At 42.4% G+C, this 24354-nt stretch overlaps 1 protein-coding gene and 1 pseudogene across 4 annotated transcripts in view; one reads left to right on the top strand and one right to left on the bottom strand.

Annotated features, from left to right (window-relative positions):
• LOC126335209 (uncharacterized) overlaps positions 1-24354 on the top strand; it is a 99733-nt gene that overhangs the window by 46532 nt on the left and 28847 nt on the right. For 2 of the 4 annotated variants that reach the window (XR_007564825.1, XM_049998222.1), the window contains exons 3-4: positions 4244-4318; positions 16272-16361. Coding sequence is in view for 3 of the 4 variants with exons in the window: in XM_049998222.1 (XP_049854179.1) it covers positions 4244-4318; positions 16272-16336 (140 nt within the window). In the remaining variant the exon portion in view is untranslated. The remainder of the gene's footprint in view (positions 1-4243; positions 4319-16271; positions 16362-24354) is intronic. The other 2 variants (XM_049998224.1, XM_049998223.1) reach the window with 1 other exon arrangement.
• LOC126337210 (5S ribosomal RNA) lies at positions 11002-11119 on the bottom strand (annotated as a pseudogene).

Genomic DNA, 24354 nt, shown 5'->3' with positions numbered 1-24354 from the left:
TCAAGATGCATTGATCCTCTAAATTGACTGGTTCTCAAGTGTTCTATTCTTGGCTCAGAATGCATCAGAAACTGAAGCGTCCATATGTTAGTCCTCACGTTTAGAATGTTGATGGTGATACTGTGACTCATTAAACTTCTTACGTGAAATGGTTGTTGCTGTCTTCGATTTAGTGTACCCGTGAGGCACACAGTACAGGGCCTATCAAAGAGAATCATCCGATTTGGCACGTCTGTATTTCTGAAACTACTAAACAAATACAATGAATTTTGTTTTTTGATGAACGGCAAACTCAAAAAGTTTTTTCATACCTTTTCGTAGGTGTTCAATATGCCCCCATTGAGATGCACGGCATAAGTCAGTGCAGTATTCAAATTGTTCCTACACAGTAGCGAGCATGTCTTGAGTTGCAGCTTCCACAGCTGCTGTTATGCAATTTCTCAGTTCAGTCAATATTGTTCATAACGGAGGCACATAAACAGAGTCTTTTATCAACCGCCATATGAAATAATCACATACAGGCAGGTCCGGCGACCTTGGAGGGCAATAATGTAAGGCTGAGTCATTTGATCCAATGCGACCTTTGATTTAAAACACCCACAATTTCAGATGTCAGTGGGGCTGTGCCCCATCCTGTTGACAACTGAAGCCGTTTCAATCAGTCTCCAACTGCGGGAAAAGAAAGTTCTCAAGCATATCGCGACGTGTGCTTCCTATAACAGTGTTCTCGGCAAAGAAAATTGTACCACTCACCCTTTCCCGTGAAATTGCACAAAACACATTAAATTTTGGAGAATCCCTCTCCTGTTGTACAACTTCATGTGGTTGTTCCGTACGCCATATTCTCACATTATGACGGTTCACCTTTCCATTTAAATGGAATGTTGCCTCGTCTCTAAACACTAAGCGTTGAAAAAAACTGCCATCCTCCGTCTTGACAAGAACGGAATTAAAGAACTCCACACGTTGTTGTTTGTCACCTTCACGAAGAGCTTGCAGTAGCTGAATTTTTTATCGTTTCACGTGTAAACGGCGACGCAATACACGTCAGACGGACATCGGGGATATACTGAGCTGTCGAGCTGCACAGCGAACGGATTTCTGCGGACTCCTTGTGAACCTATGGCGGATGCGTTCGACGTCTGTGTCAGTCAGTCAGGGACGGCCCGGCGATTTGCCTTTACACAAACAACCTACTGCGACGGGGCGGTAAAAAATAAAGAAGAAGTGCGGTTGCAGAGTTCTCACGAATGTGCATATATAAATGTTGGTTAAAAATGTTACTGCAAATTTTTGGCTCTCACGTAAGTCTCAGGGGATGATTTCCACACTTGGTGCATTAGTACATTGTTCCATACGCGCGCATTAGCTGTAGTTTTTGAATTAATATTCATAAGTACAGTTTATGCTAGGGAACAAAAATTAGGCGATTATTATAGCAAAATCAGTTTTTCACGACACAGTTCAGTCACTATTTATTGGCATTGTCCTTTTCTTTCACACATTGATATTAGCACTGGTGAGATGGTTTACAGTTTTATTTTGATATCAATTTGACTCCGAGCCCCCAATAGCAGTAATGTAGGCTGCTATAATCGAAAATTATTCAATGAATTCGAAAAGAACTACAAATCCCACTGTCCTCTTTGTTCTAACAGTTTTGGCGCGAGATCACAGATCGCCACATGTTCACTTATGACAATGTATACCTCGTAAATCGTACTCACACAAATAAACGTAGGACTTCTACTTCACAAAATATATGCTTGCACACTTGCACTATTAAAAAATACTCTCTGTCTATATAAATCGGCGCGATGTCCAACCCCCTGGTTATTTAAGTACCAGTATCACCAGTTAAGGCTGCAAATTTTGATACATACATCCCTCGACAGAAATAAGTACACCATCGGAACCGCGCTAAAAAGTACATCTTAACTACTATGTTACATTAATTTCTAGGATTACTCTATAGCCCGTAAATCAAGTTTTAGTTTTTGCAAACTTTCGCCACTTAGCGCAAATATGTTTGTTGACATCTGTGCTGCAAAGCTCTAACATAGAACTGCATATAGCACCGTTTTTAGACGTAATCTATAGCGATCTACACTTTGCGCTGCTCAAAATTTTCATATCTGTAGTAATTAAATAATTATGGGCGATACATATTAATAATAATTTGCAAACAATGAAAACTATTGCAAGTTAAGTGTATAGTACAACTTAAGTAGTTTAAAATACGTGTGGAGCCACCCAAAATATTATATAGTGCCATTCTTTACGTCATGAATTTTCTATTGAATTTTATAAACAATTTTCCCTCAAACTTTGTTTATTGCTCTTTAGGGACTTAATTATTTATGAAACTTAACATATGACTACTGCACTCGATCCGCTATGACGTAACGTTTTTAATGAGTGCTCGCTCATCCCTGTAGGTAGTTATTTACTATTTTTATTAATCTTTCAGTATTCGTGATATTAACCGATTTTGAGGTTACTGTAACTTTTGTGTCTCGTGATTTGAAATAAAGATCGATCTTTCAGAAGGTGCATATTGCTGACCACAATCCATTGCCGCATCGCTCTTCACCATAAGTTACATAGTTTTCGCGTAATGCGCGAAAAACCAAACAATGCCCTAAGCTGCAGGCCACGTGGCGACGGAGGCCTCCCACCGACCGTTGCAGATCTCGCGCAGGCGTGCCCCATGCTTCCGCAAATCACACACCATGTAGCGCGCTCAATCTCCACAAAGCAATGCTTGCATACTAGACCTATTCATCTAGTAACGGGGGGTTTGTACCGTCACACTGTTTCTCTGAACTGTTCATGCCATCGTCTAATACTCTGTGCTGTAGGAGTATTCACACCATTCCTAGTACTAAAGACACACTGAACCGTTGTTGCTGACCCGAAATTCGCAAAACGTAGAACAGAAAATGCTTTCTGTTGTCACCGACACTATTTTTACTGGAACTGAAGAGGACACACACTGGTGCTACCTAACGGGAACCATACAAAACTCGAGAGTTTGCTCTTCCCAACAGTACGGTGTTCACGCACATATCTCAAATAATAGTTATGACATTTTTAAAATCAGATGATTCTTTTTGATTCACCCTGTAATTCCACTGATAAGCCAAAAATGATCGCTGCCCACCACTTGATTAAATGACATATGGTGGTGACGCGGTAAGCACTGTGTATAAGCGGAGCAGAGATGAAAGAGGAATCATTATAGCGACGACAAGGGTCGCAAATGAGGAAATCTACTAACAGAATTGTATTCTACAAAGAGCACATTGTTCTGGCACAGTGCCTGGGAGCGAGAATGTCGGATACGGGGAAACTGGTCGGCTGTTCGCTTGCTGCAGTCTTGAGCATCTGTGGAACGTGTGTCGAGACGGTGAAACCAATGGTAGACGTCCAAGCCTCGTCACATAATGTGGAGGTCGAACGTTTGCCCTCTCTGTAAAGTACAATAAGCGGCGATGTGTGGCAGATCTGGTGACAGGGCTCAATGCTGGTGGAGGCGCAATGTTTTGCATTACACCAATCAGTGCACATTATTGAACATGGGGCTGTACAACAGACGACCCCCGTGTGTTATCATGTTGACCTAATGGCACCGTCAAATAAGATTGAAGTAGTCTCGGGATCACCGAGACTGGACCGCGGATCAATGGAAACCTTTCGCCTGGCAGGATGAATCACGTTTCTTGTTGCAGTGCGTCCAGATCCGCCTTCATCGAGGCGAACGGCTGCTCGAAACATGCACCACGCCATGTCCACAAACTGGTGGAGGCAGTGTTATTCTGTTGGGGACATTCACCTGGGCTTCCTTGGGGCCTGGGATGTAATCGAGGACAGTATGATAGCTGTGGAGTACACGGATATTTTTCCAGTAGGACAACTGTCCTTGTTATCATACTAGAATCGTGCTACGATTGTTTGAGGAACTTGATAGAAAACTCTCGGACGTTATCGGACGCCAGTTCCGCGTCCACGAATTACCGGCCGATAATATACCGGAATTACGTGACTTCCGCATAGACGTTCGGTGGCACGTAGATAAGGAAAGCTATCAAGGACAGATCTACTACAAGCAGAACTGCATTCCATAGGTGGACGCACTCGCTATTAAGCAGGCGGTCAGAATACCTTGGCTCGTCAGTGCATTTCATCGTGGATGCCGAAGACCAGTTACGTCCACATAAGTTCACGTCTCAATTTGTTACAGGATACTGGCCGACTGAAAGCTACCAGCACGATGACGACTATCCAGATTTTGCTACGAAAGACATGGACGAAGTCGGTAAGTTTGTGCAGCTCACTATCTATTCTACATATACAGTATTATGTAACATGGATATGTCGAACAATTCCTGTGTATTTACGGGCAAAAGTGTCAACTAATACTAGCGCAATACTGTGTCCTCTTCTCCTTTGTATTTATTCTTAGCCAGTTCAACCAGTAATGCAACACATCTTTTTCTCGGCCAGTATCGATTGAAAAAAATGAAGAATTTTTTGTGGGATATCGTGGAATATTCCCGCCGCAGCCCCTATAGTTTCATGAAGTTCTTAGCAAAAAAAAAAAAAAAAAAGAAAAAAAAACCTCATGTTCTGCCTTACGGCAGGTCTTGTCATGGGGTAATCCTCGTCAGAGAGGTCCACCGCATGACCGTCTAGGGAAGTGATTCCAGTGGTGGTTTGCCGTTGCTTTCCACTGATGATGATGAAATGATAATGAGGACAACACAACACCCAGTGCCTGAGCGGAGAAAATCTCCGACCCAGCCGGTAATCGAACCCGGGCCCCTTGGCGCGACAGATCGCCGCGCTGACCACTTTTTGTTTTGTTTATTTGTTCGTGTGTGATCGTTGGATTTGGTCGTTTCGGACGTCACATGACTTCCGTTGAAGTTCGTTGTTGATCCTTTCACTCAGTTTTTTTTATTATAGAGGCCAACCAGCTCTCTGACCGAACACGCTGAGCTACCGTCAGCTATCGGGGCGAACAAGGTTCTGACAGTGGCGGTGCTATACATAGCTTCCCAAATGACGTATGCAACGGAGATGCGGTTTCAAGCAGAGAAACGTGATTGAGATTCTTTTGGAGGAAAACCACAGCATTGTAGACAATCACATGCGCTTGCAGAATGTCTTCGGAGACCAGACAGTGAACAAAAGCACTGTGAGTCGTTGGGTGAGGATTCTGTCATCAACGCAAGAAGTACGCTCAAACCTGTTCGATCTACCGCATGACAGCTGTGACTTGTGCAAAGTTGGAACGTGCGGACACCCTCATTCGGGGTGATCGAGGATGGTGGTCTGCTACCTCGCTGCTCAAGTGCAGATCACTGTTGTTAGTGCTGACACACTCGTCTACCAGTTGGCGTACGCAAAGATGTGTGGCCGCAGGGTTCCTTGCTGCGTAACAGAAGACCATAAAGTGCAGCGAAGGACTACCTGTTACGAGGCTGATAGTGACACATTTTTATCGAACTTCATCATAGGAATCACTTCGAACCGGAAACAAAACGGCAGTCCATGGAGCGGCACTACACCACCACTCCTCCGAAGAAGAAGTCAAAGCAGCACACTCAGCCGGTAAAGTCAGGCCGATGGTCTTCTGAGGCTGAAGGGGTTATTCTGTTTGATGTGTTTCCTCAGGGTGCAACGACCAGCTCTGAAGTGTAGTGTGCTAAACTGAGGAAACTGAAAAAACGACTTCAACGCGGTCGTCGCCAAAAACATGCAAAATGGCTTCTCCTACTTCATGAGAACACAAAACCTGAGAAGTCTGCGCACCCAGGAGGAGCTCACAAAATCTTATCGGAATGTTCTTTCTCATCCATCTTATAGCCCTGATCTCGTACCTTCCATCCGTTGGTCCAATGGAGGACGAATTCTGCGGGAAGCAGTACGTGCATGATGGGGAGGTTATTGACATCGACCAGTAGAGTGGCACCCTGCGGGCGTACAGGTCCTCCCAAAAGGGGGCGTAACACCGTTGCATTGAACGGAGGTTAAGTTGAAAAACAGGGTTTTGTAGACGAAAGAGTGCGGAGTAATGTGTTGAATTGGGAACCTGTATAAAACCAACCTGCTTTCTGAAAATGCATAATGAACGCCTCTCTTACCATGTGTAGGAGCTGCTTAGCATGATACGAGTTTGTAAAATTTCCTGTAATAGTTATCTGCGCTTCAGCTATTTGTTTATTTCATTCCACTCGTTAAGTGAGCCTTGCTGGAGCTTATGTTATAAGTTCTGTTATTCATTTGATGGTTACAGAATCGCAAAAATTAATCGCTCCCAGGCGGCACTTCCTCTAGTGCCGATAACTATCTCAATTTGGCGACGAAGGGAGCTCACAAATGTGTTTATGTAAGCCATATCTAGCTTAAACCACTGACTGAGCTCCCGAATTGCGCGGATATTGACTGCTACGTTTCGCCCACTCAGAGAGTACTGTCGCCTGATTTGGCGGGCTAGTAGAGGTGCGGCAGGGGACTCCGTGTTCGTCAAACCAGAAACGTGTACGTGTACTATTGTGAACATGGCCGATGTCATTTTCGGGAGATGGGAGTGTCTACTGCAAATCAGCCATGAATATTCAGAAGAAAGGGCAAGCGTTGTCCGCTGAGAATGTAGAAAAAACCTTTTCTTTATGTAGGTGGGCCGCGCGGGGTAGCCCTGCGGTTTAAGGCTCCTTACCACGGTTCGCGTGGCTCCCCACGTCAGAGGTTTGAGTCCTCCCTCGAGCATGGGTGTATGTGTTATCCTTAGCGTACGTTAGATTAAGTTAGATTAAGTAGTGTGTAAGCCTACGGACCGATGACCTCAGCAGTTTGGTCCCATAGGAACTTACCACAGATTTCCATTGTGATGTAGGTGGTGACCTGGTAAAGATAGCTACTCAAACTGGTGCCACTATTGGGTATTTCGTGCAACTGTTTCAGCATCATGTTCGGCCTCATCTTAACGCGGCTGTTAGGCACGTTAACACAGGGCTGGAGAAGGCACTGATGACGGAGGGCATGGGTCACATTGTAATGGAGCCAGTTGAGTCTATCAGTAGATCGCGTTTTACTAGGCATGGCGTGCACCTCAAATAAGTATGGTAAGGAGAGGATGGCAAAGCTTATAGGCGACAGTATACTGAGTGGTGGTGGGATCACACACTGCTTTCCTTAACGCATTTCTCATACTCTTTGAGAGTTGCTTTCCATTACGTTCTAAACTGGGTACTCGTAGTAAAAGGTAGCCTGGGTGGCTGACTAGTCGGATAAGGATATCATGTAGGACAAAGCAGGAATTATAGCAAAATGTTAGAAGTGTTCACAATCAAGCTACAGTAGCCCATTACAAACAGTATTGTAAGGTGCTTAGAAATGTTATTAGGAAGGCAAAGAGTTTATGGAACGCAAATAGAATAGCTATTTCAAATGATAAAATTAAACATATGGTAAGTTGTGAAGAAAGTGTCTCTCTGCAGCACAAGGTCGACGTTATAAAGTTAGTACACAGTAAAAATATTTCTGTTACCGATAAATCAGATATATGCACAGTATTTAACAATCATTTTCTGAGCGTTGCTGGTGATTTAAATAAAAATTTAGTTTCTACAGGGAATCATATAACTTTCTTGGCAAATACCTTTCCGAGAATGATGTCTGTAATACTCCTATGTGATACAGACAAGGGGGAAGATTGCGTCAATAATTAACTCACTGAAGACTAAGGACTCTCATGGATATGATGAAGTGCCTACCAAAATATTAATGTACTGTGCTGCACATGTTAGACCTGTACTTAGCCATATTTGTAATTTTTCCTTCAGGAACGGTCTGTTTCATGAACGATTCAAAATGGTTCAAATGGCTCTGAGCACTATGGGACTTAACATCTATGGTCATCAGTCCCCTAGAACTTAGAACTACTTAAACCTAACTAACCTAAGGACATCACACAACACCCAGTCATCACGAGGCAGAGAAAATCCCTGACCCCGCCGGGAATCGAACCCGGGAACATGGGCGTGGGAAGCGAGAACGCTGCCGCACGACCACGAGCTGCGGACCCTGAACGATTGAAATACTCACTAGTAAAGCCGCTTTATAAAAAGAGAGAATGTAGATAATTTTAGGCCTATTTCTATGCCATCAGTGTTTCCTAATGTTATTGGAAAGGATGTGTATGTAACGGTAATTGACTGATCATTTTATATCACATAATTTGATATCAAATGTACAGTTCAGCTTTTGAAGTCGTTTAACAACTGAAAATGCTATAGTTTCTTTTTCTCTGTGAGGTACTGGATGGGTTAGACAAAAGTTTTCGAGCGCTAGGCATATTTTTTGATTTAACTAAGGCGCTTGATTGTCTTGATCATTAAATATTGTTCCAGAAGTTAGACCATTACAGAATCCGGGGAGTAGCTCAGAATTGGTTCACCTGCTACTTCAACAACAGACTGCAAAAGTTCGTTATTCACAGTACTGAGAGCATCGTGATGACTGGGTGTTGTGTGATGTCCTTAGGTTAGTTAGGTTTATTTTATTTATTTTTATTTATGCATTTATTTTACCTGGCAAGATTAGGGCTTTCAGGCCCTCTCTTACACCTAACCAGGCATACTCAGATTGAACGAGTTACAGTTTCTAAATAACATTAAGGACATTTAACGTATTATGCAGTATTGATGTTAAACAAAAAAATTGAGATTAAGTAGTTCTAAGTTCTAGGGGACTGATGACTTTAGAAGTTAAGTCCCATAGTGCTTGGAGCCATTTGAACCACAGTACTGAGAATGGCTGTGATGGGGGTAAGAGTGGGGGATGGTCAAATGAGGGATGTCCCAGGGATCACTGCTGGGGCCATTCCTGTTCCTTATTTATATAAATAATATGCCCTCTTGTATTACGGGAAACTCGAAAAAAATATTTCTGTTTACTGATGACACTGGCTTGGTAGTAAAGGATGTTGAGTGCAACACTGGCGCTGTTTCAAATAGTGCAGTTGATGACTAAGTCCACGGCTTGTAGAAAATAAACTAACGCTAAATCACAGTAAGATTCAGTCTTTACAGTTTCTAACACACAACTCAACAAAACCCGACGTTTTAATTTTATAGGATGGGCATATGATTAGTGAAACTGGACAGTTGGAACTTGTAGATGTGCAGATAGATAGTAAACTGTCGTGGAAAGCGCACATTCAGACATAATGCTGCCATTTTTACTATTCGCATGATATCTGAAGCAAGTGATCGTTCGACACTCGTGTAGTCTACTTCACTTACTTTCATTCAGTTGTGTCGTAAGGTATTATATTTTGGAGAAACCCTTCCCAGTCTAAAAGGATATTTGTGCCTCACAAACGGCCGGTTCGGGCAATAAGTGGTGTAAGTTTGCGAACTTCTTGTCGACTCCTGTTCACTAGTCTGGGTATTTTGACATTGGCCTCTCAACATATATATATTCTTAAGTGTCGTTTCTTGTTAACAATATCAGCTTATTCCCAAGAATAAGCAACTTTCACTTAGTTAATACTTGGCAGAAATCAGACCTGATATATTATACCTTACTTTCTGCACTTGTTAATTATTAGTATTATTATTATTAAGGGAAACACAAGGAAAGGATAATATAAGAAATATTATATATATATATATATATATATATATATATATATATATATATATATATATATATATATATTTCTTGCAATTATTAATTTAGGAAGAATTGTTTGCGTGGGTTCCTTAAGTAAGATATTGCGCTCACTTTTTGTAAATATATTTCAAGTAAGCACATAATACACACTTGGATTATTCGCTACGTACGAAAACAAATAGAGCAAAAGCTACCGCTTCACAATAGCAAGCGTGCCTTACATACAGCAGAAGAAATGATCTGATTCGAAGTGATTTTAAAAATCTTTTTCTCCTATATATAATAATAAAGATAATAATGTTAGTTTCGAGAAAACATCTTTTTACTATATTTCAATCGATGTAGTCTTTCTTTGAAGCTAATTTTAAACATTTTCATAATTAATAATGCATTCATTTTCAATAAGCTACAGCTCGAATTAAAAAATCTTAGCAGTAATCCACGCGCTTTCAAATTAAAGCTGAAGAGTTTTCTTATGCCACGCAGGATTAGCCGAGTCGTCTGAAGTTCTGCAGTCATGGACTGAGTGGCTGATCCCGGGCGGAGGTTCGAGTCCTCCCTCTGGCATGTGTGTGTGTTTGTCCTTGGGATAATTTAGGTTAAGTAGTGTTCAAGCTTAGGGACTGATGACCTTAGCAGTGAAGTCCCATAAGATTTCACTCACATTTGGACATTTTTACGTTTTCTCACGGGTCACTTCTTCTATTCTGTTGAGGAGTTCCTGATTCTTATGTTATATTGTTGATTGTGTTTTCTTAAACTTATGGCTTGACTTTTTTGGGTTAAAAAATATTTTATTTTTATCTGTTATTACTTTTATGTTGTGATTTCATGTACTGACACGTTCCGTGACCGTGGGGATTTGCTCCTCAATTTGGTCCTAAGGAACTTGACGTGTAAATAAATTAGATAAAATAAAAACCGTAGAGGGAGACCAGGATATGATCACGGTAAGCAGATCCAGAAGGACGTCGGTTGCAGAAGTTACTCGGAGATGAAGAGGCTTGCAGACGATAGAGTAGCATGGGGAGCTGCAACAAACTTGTCATTGGACTGAAGACCACAACACATCATAAATAGACATACAGGAATTGAGAAAAATTTGGAATTTTTTTTCGCTCCGTCTTCAGGCCATAAGTGGCCCATCGGGACCATCCGACCGTCGTGTCTTCCTCGGCTGAGGATGCGGATAGGAGGGGCGTGTGGTCAGCACATCGCTCTCCCGGTCGTGATGATGGTTTTCTTTGGCCGGAGCCGCTACTATTCGGTCGAGTAGCTCCTCAATTGGCATCACGAGGCTGAGTGCACCCCGAAAAATGGCAACAGCACATGGCGGCCCGGATGGTCACCCATCCAAGTGCCGGCCACGCCCGACAGCGCTTAACTTCAGTGATCTGAGGGGAAATGGTGTATCCACTGCGGCAAGGCCGTTGCCAAAAATGTGGAAACTTCGCCATATATTCGTTCTTGTGCATAAACGCAGATGATGGCCAAGCCTGCAGGTTACGTCGTCGTATTTGACCACGAATGGTCGTGTGGTGGCGTTCTCGCTTCAAACGCCCGGGTTCCCGGGTTCGATTCCCGGCGGGGTCAGGGATTTTCTCTGCCTCGTGATGACTGGGTGTTGTGTGCTGTCCTTAGGTTAGTAGGTTTAAGTAGTTCTAAGTTCTAGGGGACTGATGACCATAGATGTGAAGTCCCATAGTGTTCAGAGCCACTTGAACCATTTGACCACCAACGGCACTTGTGCTGCGCCCTCAACGGTTGCAAGTGGAACTCGTGTCAGCACAGTGTTCTGTGCAGTTATGAGTGCATTTTGTCGAAGCTAACTAAATTCCAACGTGGTCGAATTGTTAGTGCTCGAATGGTCGGTGCTTCCGTAACCAAGGGAACGGAAGTGTTCGGTGTTTCGAGAGGCACCGCATTCATGGAGAGCGGAGAAACACGATCCGCTAGGACACAATGCGGATGAAAGTCTATGTTGACTGATCATGACATGCCGTCGTTGAAGAGGACTGTGATGCGAAACAGGACGACGGCTCCAAAAGTCGCTTCAGAACTGAATGTCGCACACGGGAATCCTATCAACAGCAAAATGACACGAAGGAAACTCCAGGAGCAGGTAACTGCAGGACGAGCTGGAACCCCAAAACACTTATTGGTGATGAAGTGGTCATAAAAGGGAAACGTGGGGCCGAAGTCATAAAACCTGGACTACGGAAGAATGGAAGAAAGTGTCATAATTTTATCGGATGAGTCTTGCGGCAACTGTTTCTAAGCTCTGGCCGAGTTTACGTCCGAAGAGTGAAACGAGGCTGGGGTTCGGTGATGATTTGGGCAGCCATATCGTGGTATTCTATGGGCCTTGTGGTGACTCTGCAACATGGTTAATGGCCAGGACGATGTGACCATTTTGGCTAATCAGGTTCAGTCCCATGGTACAATGTATGCTCCCCAATGGCCAGCCGCGGTGGTCTAGCGGTTCTAGGCGCGCAATCCGGAACTGCGCGGCTGCTACGGTCGCAGGTTCGAATCCTGCCTCGGGCATGGATGTGTGTGATGTCCTTAGGTTAGTTAGGTTTAAGTAGTTCTAAGTTCTAGGGGATTGATGACCACAGATGTTAAGTCGCATAGTGCTCAGAGCCATATGAACCATTTTGCTCCCCAATGGCGCTGCTGTGCTCCAGTACGACACACAGCTCGCGTCGTCCACGACTGGTCTTGTGAGTACGAGGATGAATTGCGGCATCTCCCTGGCCATCACAGTCACCAGACCACAGTATAATGAGAAGGGTGCCCGATCATTGTTACCTGAATGTGCCACTATTTTGCAGGAAGCGTGGATTCCTTTGAAAACCATACAGGACCTGCACTTATTATTCGGATATGACCGGAAGCTGTTTTGAATGCCAGTGGGTTTCATATGCGTATCAGGCATGCTAACGTGTAGTGTTTTTTGTGTTTATGTATTTTTGTCCAACAAAAACTGGACGAAAGTACAGTGTGCAAAAGATATCAAGCAGGTACAATAGCAACAATATCAACCAGTATAATTTAGGAAGAACAATGAATTTTTATTCGTGTAAGAACTTAAAACTGGGAATAACAACAGTAATGTGATTGTTACTAAAGCAGATAAAGGAGGGACTAAAGTGCTGTTAAATACATGGTGTACATAAAATCCGGGAACACTTTCAATTATTTATTGCACAAGAACTAGACATTGCACAGATGTCATACATGTTGCATTTTGAAGAGAGACTCTGAAAGTGTTTTTTACAAGCATTCTATACGCTAACCATGAGTGACCCTGCAGACGTCAATACTGTAATCGAATTTTTGCCATACCCGTCCCAGAATGGCATTGTCGACTGTGGCAGTCGCTTCCCGTATTCTCTCCTGGAGCTCTGCTACATCACCTGGTAGAGGCGGGACATACACAAGATCTTTTATGTGTCCCCACAGGAAAACGTCACACGGAGTGAGATCTGGAGATTGGGGAGGCCATTTCATGAAAGAGCTGTCCCATTCTGTAGCACGACCGATCCATCGATGCGGTTGTACAAGACAAATCCAGAATTCCTTGGAAAATATGAACCAGTGGAATAATAACATAAAGGCTATATGGATTAGGGGATTCCACTATTAATTTCCTGCGCATAAACGTACAGGTAGAAAATACCAGGGTCATTCAATAATTAAAGAGACAAATTGGTCTGGAGAAAAAAGCGTTAATTTTTACAGAACAATACCTTTTCTACTTTTCAACATAATCCCCTTCAACATTTATGCACTTGTGCCAACGAGCTACAAGTTTTATTATTCCGGCTGCAAAGAACTCTTTATCTTGATGTTTGAACCAGTTTCCCACATAATTTTTCACGTTCTCGTTGTCCTGGAATCTCTTCCCACGTAATGTCTCCTTCAGTGTAACAAACAAATTGAAATCGGGCGGCCGGAGTGGCCGAGCGGTTCTAGGCTCTTCAGTCTGAAACCGCGCGACCAGTACGGCCACAGATTCGAATCCTGCCTCGGGCATGGATGTGTGTGATGTCCTTAGGGTAGTTAGGTTTAAGTAGTTCTAAGTTCTAGGGGACTGATGACCTAAGGTGTTAAGTCCCATAGTTCCATTTGAACCATTTGAACAAATAGAAATCACTAGCTGCTAAATCAGGACTGTAAGGGGGATAAGGCAGTACTTTCCAGCCCGTTTTGTCGATGTTTTTATGGGTTAGTTGAGCAATATGAGGACGTGCGTTGTCTTTCTGGAGAATTACACCTCTCCTCTGAGATCCACATCTTTCTCTCATGACTGGATTCACCTTGTTCAAAAGCAGATCCTTGTAATATTAGTTGCTCATTGTACGTTGCTCTTCGGCATTATCACAAAAGCCAGGAGCTTCAGCATTCCAAAACACAGTCAACATGATTTTTCCTGCTGATCCTTCGATTTTGAATTTTTTCTTGACAAGTGAGTTGGTGTGCTTCTCTCCATGCTTTGTCTTTTTGATTCTGGCTCATAATAGTGAACCAAGTTTCATTACAAGTTAAAATTGGGTTGAGGAAGTGCTCACCTTCTCTTTCATATCGTTCCTTTGGCTCTGTGCACACTATCAACCTTGTTTCCTTGAGTAGCCGCGTCAACTCCTTTGCGACCCATCTTGCATATGTTTTTCGATACATCTGCTTGTTACAGATAATGTTATGAACTGTACCAGTACTAACTTGAGAACCCTATCAACTGTCATTTCCACAGTCACACGGCGGTCGCATGACTAATGTCATCAGTTCGACTTTCAAGTGAGGGAGTTGAAACTGCAACTGGTCGGCCAGAACGGTGTTCGTTTGTCATTGAGTCGCGATAATTTTTGAACTGCTCTACCCACAAGTAAACATTTGCACGATTCATACAAGCTTCACCATAAAATTTAGACCTTCCACAGTATATATTCACTGGTTTCTCTCCTTCAGCACGTAAAAAACGTATAACAGATCGTTGTTCAACTAATGTGGACGTTTCAAGCAGACTCGCCAACTTGAAATGTATTTTTGAGGTTATAAACAAAACAATGTTGATACATCACTTGATCAGGGCTCATCTCAGTGATGCCATTTGCCCTGCTAACAGTTTTTCCCCAGAAAAATTTGTTTCTTTAATTATTGAATGATCCTCGTGGCAACCATAAATGTAAAATTTTACAGAGAGACCCTTTCACTGACACATTCATCCCAGATCTCTCTTTAAACTAAACAGCTCACAGAAAAGGCAGCATTCCACTGTATCCTCTCTATCCCATGTACCAAGAAAAATATGAACAGGGACTTAATTCAGTAACAACAATACTTACAAATACTGAATTTAAATCCAACTTTGTAGATAACAATCTCAATAAAAAAAAACCGAGGAATCAAGACAAATCCCTACTGTACCTAGTGAGTAACATAGACCATAAAGGAAATGGTAGTTTACATTTTATAGGTAATTTCACAAACAGGATAAGCTACATTTTAAAGGCAAAGAGTTCGTTTGTCTTTTTCTACGTCCTACGGATGTCACGTTGACGTTTCGCCTGTTCAAAGGACAAACAAGTGGTCATCATGAGAAGTGGGATTCATAAGATCATTTGCCAAGAGTATGAGTCCTGCTACGTAGTTCAGACTGGGACATAAATCTTTACTAGAACACCATAGAAGCTGGAGATTAAAGAAACCAGATTCACCGTATGCGAACAAGTTGCTGTTTTAATCAGATATTGTGCAAAGAGACAACCAGCTGATTTGAAGTATTCTACTTCCACCGCTTTTCACGGCCGTTTGAAGTTTTCAACTGGCTACACCTCGGAAAGAGTCAGTACGGTACCAGAAAGTAATTCATTATTTCATTAAGGCTGCGCAACTGTTCGGAGAAGGTGTTTTATTAGAACTTTTATCGTCCTACGTAAGTACGTTCCGACTGCTGGAGCTGAAAATAGGAAAGACATGATGTTATTGTTTAGTATTGTGGCACAGTTAGCCAAAATTTATTAGATGTGGAGCATCCACGAGCGACAAACTAAAAGCCACTAGAGCGTTACTAACATTTGTCGAACGTGAATTTGACTGTGCAGCACATTGCCACAATACGCGACCCTGGCGTTATTCTTTGGGGATGTTACGTTCACGTGATATGGCACGTAGCTGCCGTAAGTGCGACACAGGAGCGTTGTAATTGGCTGTTGAGGACTAGACTGCAGAAAAGTATTGAGGAAAAAAAAAAGAAAAACGAAAAGGAATTCAAGTAACCCAAAGAAATTCTGATTGCATGTAAAGGTCATCGGTGGCCCAAAACTGATGTCCGCACGCACGTAAATAGGACAAGAACTAAAATTGAGCGTAGTAAAACAAAAGCATAGCTACCGACCAGTTTCAAATCCTATTTTGCGACAAATATTTCTAACGCTTCCACCGTCTACGCAACACATAGGTTTTTACGTATATCACAATTTTTCACAATCGTTATAAACCCATTCCTTTTCTATTCTTCTCTTTTCAGTTTTGCCTTTTAATATGTCGTTGAACTTACTTGCATCTGATCGTTATTGTTACAGAGGATTTATTACGAGATCTTTCGGTCTATAACGATGAGGATTTAGAAGATGATGACAAGAAGTAATTCGACTTCACGCTGGTTGAAGAAGGTGGGTACTCATTTGTACACGTGGTTATAAAGGCGCATACCATTACGTCCTTTTTCAAAGCCATCAGACTTTCAACTAATTTGATACACGCTTCATTTCTTCCCATTTTCGATGCGTTTCTTCAGTCCGAAGCTTGGTTTGTTGCAGCTCTCCAATATAGTGTATCCTGTGCATAATTGTTGCAATCTACATTTGTTTGCATCCGTTTACTGTAATCAAGGTTTGGTCTCCTTCTGCAATTGTACCCCCCCCCCCCCCCCCCATTTTCACCCTCATCAATATGAAACTAACTGTTCCTTGATGCCTCGAAATGTATCTTATCAACTGATCCTTTCTTTTAATCAGGTGGTATCGTAAATTTTCGCCATTCACTTCAGTGCCTACTCATTTGTTATTCGATCTACCCATCTAATATTCAAAATTCTGCTGCAGTATCGAATTTATAAAACTTCTGTTCCCTTGTCGACTGCATTGTTTTAGTTTCACTTTCATAGAATAAATACTTTCAGAAAACACCTTACAGCACTTAATATTGTATTTGATGTTAAGATATTTATCTGTTTTGTATAAGCTTTCCTTCCTACTGCAGGTGCACATTTATATCCTCTTGAGTTCTCCCACCGTCAGTTATTTCGTTCCCCAAACAGAAAAACTTTTGTAGCAGTTTCAGTGTGCTGTTCCTTATCATTTCCCCTCAGCACTTGATTTATTCAAATACATTCCATTACCTTAAATTTAATTATGCTGATGTTCTAACAAGTTATTTTAAAGAACGCTATCCCTACTGTTCAAACCGATCTATTAAATACATAGCTGTATACGAAAAAATTAGATCAACCGCAGATCTTAACGTTTTTATCTCTTCTTTTTGACTTTCAATTCCCTCTCCAAATTTCTCCTACGTTCCCTTTACTGCTTGCTCAGTGTACAAATTGACTGACATGCGGGGTGTGTTACAACACTGACTCATTCTTTTCTCATCTAGTTTCGTTAGTTGACGTTCTACGACTGCAGTCTGGTTACTGTACATGTAGTAGATAATAATGAGCCGTGAATCTTCAAACAATATAAATGTAGATCTGCCGTTTTTAAATCTGTCTTTTAAGTCACAGGTTCGGCACTCTTGCATTCGTAAGCCGAGTAAATCAGGGAGACGTGCAAGCTTAGAATTGAAGTTGCCAAGAGTTCTAGTGTGTAAGGTAAGACTGCCCAACTTATTTAATTGCTGCGTCAGAGATATGTGTCTATGTGGTACGCGGTGTCTATGTGGTACGCAGCCAGTTTTGGCGAAACGGTAGTACCAGTTAATAACAGTTTGTCTTTGAGGTGGCGGCTTGCGATTTATGGTTTTGCATTGTCTCTGAAGTGTAGCAGCGGATTTGGATCCATGAAACTATAAACAACAGTGCGTGCGTTCTGCACTGTTATATGACTCCATGATGACTGTTGGAATTACTGGTTCACACATTCCACCTAGAGGGTACTTCGGGAACTGATAGTGTTCGGCGGGAATAAAACCTTAGGATGTACTGCATTCAGTAGTGTATTAAAAATTTCTGTAAGTTATTCGCCTTTTTCACAGTTAAAGTTATTTTTGTATAACTATTTTATAAGCACCCTGCGTTGTTACGGGTTCCAAAATTCTGACACGAAATATTTACAGAATAATGGAGAAACTGGTAGAAGCTGATCTCGAGGAACATGTTCGGGTTCCCGATGAATACAGGAACAGCCGAGACAATACTGACACCACGACTTGTCTTAGAAGATAGATTTAAAAAAGCCTAGCCTACGTCTATAGCAATTGAAGACTTAGAGAAAACTTTTCAATATTAAGTGGAACACTCTCTTTGAAATTATGAAGGTAGCAGGGATAAAATACAGAGAGCGAAAAGTTGTCTACAGCTTGTACAAAGTCAGACTGCAGTTATAAGAATCGAAGGATATGAAGGGGAAGCAGTGATTGGGAAGGGAGTGAGGCAGGGTTGTAGCCTATACGCAGTGTTATTTGATCTGTACATTGAACAAGCAGTAAAGCAAACAAAACGAATATTATGAGAAGTTCAGAGGCAAGAAATAAAAAAACCGTTAAGTTTGCCAGTAACACTGTCATTCTGTCAGAAACAGCAAAGGGCTCTGAAGAGCAGTTGAACGGAATGGATAATGTTTTGAGAGTGAGGTTATAAGACAGAGCACCAACAGAAGTAAAAAAAGGGTAACGGAGTGAAATCGAATCAAATTAGGTGACGCTGAAGGTTTTACAATATGAAGTGTGAGACTAAAAGTAGTGGATTAGTTTTGCTTTTGACAACAAAAGAACGGATGATGTCCAAAGTAGAGAGGATATAGAATCCAGATTGACTACATCAAGGACAGAATTACTGAAAAAGTGGAATTTATTAAGGTCTACTATGAACTGAAGCACGTGAAATGTATTTGCAGTTCTGAACACGAGCAACCACCAGCTGTATAAGGGAATAACGAAAATTACAATTTGTACTGCACTGGTACTCGAAACCGTGTTTCCCACTTTGCACGAGAGGTCGCCTTAACTGGCCCGGCTATCCGTGCACAAGTCCTGGCTAGACCCAAATTTTCGTACGTCGTCGTTCCTACGTCACAACTTGCACTGATACACATATTATGTAATATCCGTACAGGGGAGGACATTTTAACTGAAAGTCTCCGCCTGGTATCGGCGGATAAATACGATACTGCAGAAAGATGGAATGTTTCTTCGCAATGCATAAATGCATTTTTGTTTATTTATAGACACAATCACATGTTTATGATACAGTCATAACCGGTTTTGGGCCATCCAATGACCATCTTCAGATGCTAAAACAATACAGAAGGAAATTTATATTAAAACCTAAAAATAAGTGCAATATTTAACCACGCTTATTAGTGATCTAACTGAATTTATCTTAAATTTTATGTACATTTGACACAAATATCAATAGTAAATTTATATATTTTAGGATTTTGAAAAATTGAAGACTATCTTATAGAGGACGCGCGCATATAGCGCAAAGAGGGTGAACAAAAGCTAACAAATGTTTATATCTATATAAGACCGGTGTTTTACATTTTATAGGTAGTTTGACAACGCATGAACCTGTGTTCAGTGTATGCCGCCTTTAGGTATGAACTGTATGTATTTCGCATAAATTCAGTTAGATCACTAATAAGCGAGGTTAAATATTGCACTTATTTTTAGGTTTTAATATAAATTTTCTTTTGTATTGTTTCAGCATCTGGAGATGGTCATTGTATGGCCGAAACCGGTTATGACGGTGTCATAAACATGTGATTGTGTCTATAAATAAACAAAATTTTTTACAAAAGAGTCAATCACGCACTCCATAGACAACATGTCGTTTTTTCCAAAAGCATAAATGCATGTTTGAAGTCTTAAGAACCATTGCATCATTCTTCTTAGCAACACAGGCACTGCAGTATGGTATAAATTTAAGTGTTAGAAATTATTTCCCGAAGGTATTTGTCTGAAGCGTAGACTTGTATGGAAGTGGAGCGTGGAAGATTAGCAGTTCAGACAAGAAGAGAATTGAACCTTTCGAAATGTGGTGCAATAGAAGAATATAAAATCAGTTAAAAAATAGTCTAGATCGCAGTCAAGTGCAGTTAGTTGAACTGCGTCATACAGTTGTGAGTGCCAGTAGTTATTCGGAGATAAAGCTCGCTTTTGGATCTGTGAAGGGCTCCAACTAGTAGGAGACCTGCTGGGATAGCCAGGGCACTTACTGCGCCGCGTTGTTAAGCTTCCGTAAAATTGTTTTTTTGGAATTAAATTGGCCATCCATTGGGAGCGTCCATTAGCCCTAGCCGCACAGGGAGGTGGCTCTCATGTATCAGACACTGTCGACTATTGATTAATGCCCTGCATTACTAAGAAGAAGGTTGTATACATGGAAGAACCCTGGAGATACTGAAAGGTACCAGATAGATTATATAATGGTAAGACAGAGATTTAGGAACCAGGTTTTAAATTGTAAGACATTTCCAGGGGCAGATGTGGACTCTGACCACAATTTATTGGTTATGACCTGCAGATTAAAACTGAAGAAACTGCAAAAAGGTGGGAATTTAAGGAGATGGGACCTGGATACACTGAAAGAACCAGGGGTTGTACAGAGTTTCAGGGAGAGCATAAGGGAACAATTGACAGGAATGGGGGAAAGAAATACCGTAGAAGAAGAATGGTTAGCTTTGAGGGATGAAGTAGTGAAGGCAGCAGAGGATCAAGTAGGTAAAAAGACGAGGGCTAGTAGAAATCCTTGGGTAACAGAAGAAATATTGAATTTAATTGATGAAAGGAGAAAATATGAAGCAGGCAAAAAGGAATACAAACGTCTCAAAAATGAGATCGACAGGAAGTGCAAAATGGGTAAGCAGGGATGGCTAGAGGACAAATGTAAGGATGTAGAGGCTTATCTCACGAGGGGTAAGGTAGATACTGCTTACAGGAAAGTTAAAGAGACCTTTGGAGGTAAGAGAACCACTTGTATGAACATCAAGAGCTCAGATGGAAACCCAGTTCTAAGCAAAGAAGGGAAAGCAGAAAGGTGTAAGGAGTATGTAGAGGGTCTATACAAGGGCGATGTACTTGAGGACAATATTATGGAAATGGAAGAGGATGTAGATGAAGATGTTATGGGGATACGATACTGCGTGAAGAGTTTGACAGAGCACTGAAAGACCTGAGTCGAAACGAGGCCTCCGGAGTAGACAACATTCCATTGGAACTACTGACGGCTTTGGGAGAGCCAGTCCTGATAAAACTCTACCATCTGGTGAGAAAGATGTATAAAACAGGCGAAATACCCTCAGACTTCAAGAAGAATATAATACACTCGTGGAAATTGAAATAAGAACATCGTGAATTCATTGTCCCAGGAAGGGGAAACTTTATTGACACATTCCTGGGGTCAGATACATCACATGATCACACTGACAGAAACACAGGCACATAGACACAGGCAACAGAGCATGCACAATGTCGGCACTAGTACAGTGTATATCCACCTTTCGCAGCAATGCAGGCTGCTATTCTCCCATGGAGACGATCGTAGAGATGCTGGATGTAGTCCTGTGGAACGGCTTGCCATGCCATTTCCACCTGGCGTCTCAGTTGGACCAGCGTTCGTGCTGGACGTGCAGACCGCGTGAGACGACGCTTCATCCAGTCCCAAACATGTTCAATGGGGGACAGATCCGGATATCTTGCTGGCCAGGGTAGTTGACTTACACCTTCTAGAGCACGCTGGGTGGCCCGGGATACATGCGGACGTGCATTGTCCTGTTGGAACAGCAAGTTCCCTTGCCGGTCTAGGAATGGTAGAACGATGGGTTCGATGACGGTTTGGATGTACCGGGCACTATTCAGTCCCCTCGACGATCACCAGAGGTGTAAGGACAGTGTAGCGGATCGATCCCCACACCATGATGCCGGGTGTTGGCCCTGTGTGCCTCGGTCGTATGCAGTCCTGATTGTGGCGCTCACCTGCACGGCGCCAAACACGCATACGACCATCATTGGCACCAAGGCAGAAGCGACTCTCATCGCTGAAGACGACACGTCTCCATTTGTCCCTCCATTCCCCACTGGAGGCGGGCTGCACGAAGTCGGGGCGTGAGCGGAAGACGGCCTAACGGTGTGCGGGACCGTAGCCCAGCTTCATGGAGACGGTTGCGAATGGTCCTCGCCGATACCCCAGGAGCAACAGTGTCCCTAATTTGCTGGGAAGTGGCGGTGCGGTCAACTACGGCACTGTGTAGGATCCTACGGTCTTGGCGTGCATCCGTGCGTCGCTGCGGTCCGGTCCCAGGTCGACGGGCACGTGCACCTTCCGCCGACCACTGGCGACAACAATGATGTACTGTGGAGACCTCACGCCCCACGTGTTGAGCAATTCGGCGGTACGTCCACCCGGCCTCCCGCATGCCCACTATACGCCCTCGCTCAAAGTCCGGCAACTGCACATACGGTTCACGTCCACGCTGTCGCGGCATGCTACCAGTGTTGAAGACTGCGATGGAGCTCCGTATTCTACGGCAAACTGGCTGACACTGACGGCGGCGGTGCACAAATGCTGCGCAGCTAGCGCCATTCGACGGCCAACACCGCGGTTCCTGGTGTGTCCGCTGTGCCGTGCGTGTGATCATTGCTTGTACAGCACTCTCGCAGTGTCCGGAGCAAGTATGGTGGGTCTGACACACCGGTGTCAAAGTGTTCTTTTTTCCATTTCCAGGAGTGTAATTCCAATCCAAAAGAAAGCAGGTGTTGACAGACGTGAAAATTACCGAACAATCAGTTTAATAAGCCACAGCTGCAAAATACTAACACGAATTCTTTACAGACGAATGGAAAAACTCGTAGAAGCCGACCTCGGGGAAGACCAGTTTGGATTTCGTAGAAATACTGGAACACGTGAGACAATACTGACCTTACGACTTATCTTAGAAGAAAGATTAACAAAAGGCAAACCTAAGTTTCTAGCATTTGTAGACCTGGAGAAAGCTTTTGACAATGTTGACTGGAATACTCTCTTTCAAATTCTAAAGGTGGCAGGGGTAAAATACAGGGAGCGAAAGGATATTTACAATTTGTACAGAAACCAGATGACAGTTATAAGAATCGAGGTGTATGAGATGGAAGCAGTGGTTGGGAAGGGAGTAAGACAGGGTTGTAGCCTCTCCCCGATGTTATTCAATCTGTATATTGAGCAAGCAGTAAAGGAAAGAAAAGAAAAATACGGAGTAGGTATTAAAATCCATGGAGAAGAAATAAAAACTTTGAGGTTCGCCGATGACATTGTAATTCTGTCAGAGACAGCAAAGGACTTGGAAGAGCAGTTGAATGGAATGGACAGTGTCTTGAGAGGATTATATAAGATGAACATCAACAAAAGCAAAACGAGGATAATGGAATGTAGTCGAATTAAGTCGGGTGATGCTAAGGGAATTAGATTAGGAAATGAGACACTTAAAGTAGTAAAGGAGTTTTGCTATTTGGGAAGAAAAATAACTGATGATGGTCGAAGTAGAGAGGATATAAAATGTAGACTGGCAATGGCAAGGAAAGCATTTCTGAAGAAGAGAAATTTGTTAACATCGAATATAGATTTAAGTGTCAGGAAGTCTTTTTTGAAAGTATTTGTATGGAGTGTCGCCATGTATGGAAGTGAAACATGGACGATAAATAGTTTGGACAAGAAGAGAATAGAAGCTTTCGAAATGTGGTGCTGCTGAAGAATGCTAAAGATTAGATGGGTAGATCACATAACTAATGAGGAAGTATTGGATAGAATTGGGGAGAAGAGACGTTTGTGGCACAACTTGACCAGAAGAAGGGATCGGTTGGTAGGACATGTTCTGAGGCATCAAGGGATCACCAATTTAATATTGGAGGGCAGTGTGGAGGGTAAAAATCGTAGAGGGAGACCAAGAGATGAATACACTAAGCAGATTCAGAAGGATGTAGGTTGCAGTAGTTACTGGGAAATGAAGAAGCTTGCACAGCATAGAGTAGCATGGAGAGCTTCATCAAACCAATCTCAGGACTGAAGACCACAGCAACATTACTAAGATGCAGTATTTGTATCTAGAGAAGTTTTTCAATGAGCAGTCAATCTTAACACAGTGCGACACTAGATTTTCCTCTTTTTTAAATGTTTATCAGATTTCTTTGGACAAATGATAGTTTTATTGCAGTTATATTTGATTAGTTGTTGGGCCTAAGTATTATAATGTCATTTAACTGCTGGTCATTTATTTTAAGATAGGGAACAAATTTGCAGAAGATTCAAGTGTGAATTATTCTTGTGATTTACGTGGTTACTGTCAAGGCCGATCTAACACTGACATCAAATTGTCAGTTTTGCAGGCTGGGCTAGTTGGCTATATTGTATGCTGCCCCAATACGTGGTTGTCCAAATGGTTCAAATGATTCAAATGGCTCTGAGCTCTATGG

The sequence above is a fragment of the Schistocerca gregaria genome, chromosome 2 (assembly GCF_023897955.1).
Source record: "Schistocerca gregaria isolate iqSchGreg1 chromosome 2, iqSchGreg1.2, whole genome shotgun sequence".
Lineage (NCBI taxonomy): Eukaryota > Metazoa > Arthropoda > Insecta > Orthoptera > Acrididae > Schistocerca > Schistocerca gregaria.
This window is presented reverse-complemented; position numbering and strand designations above follow the sequence as displayed.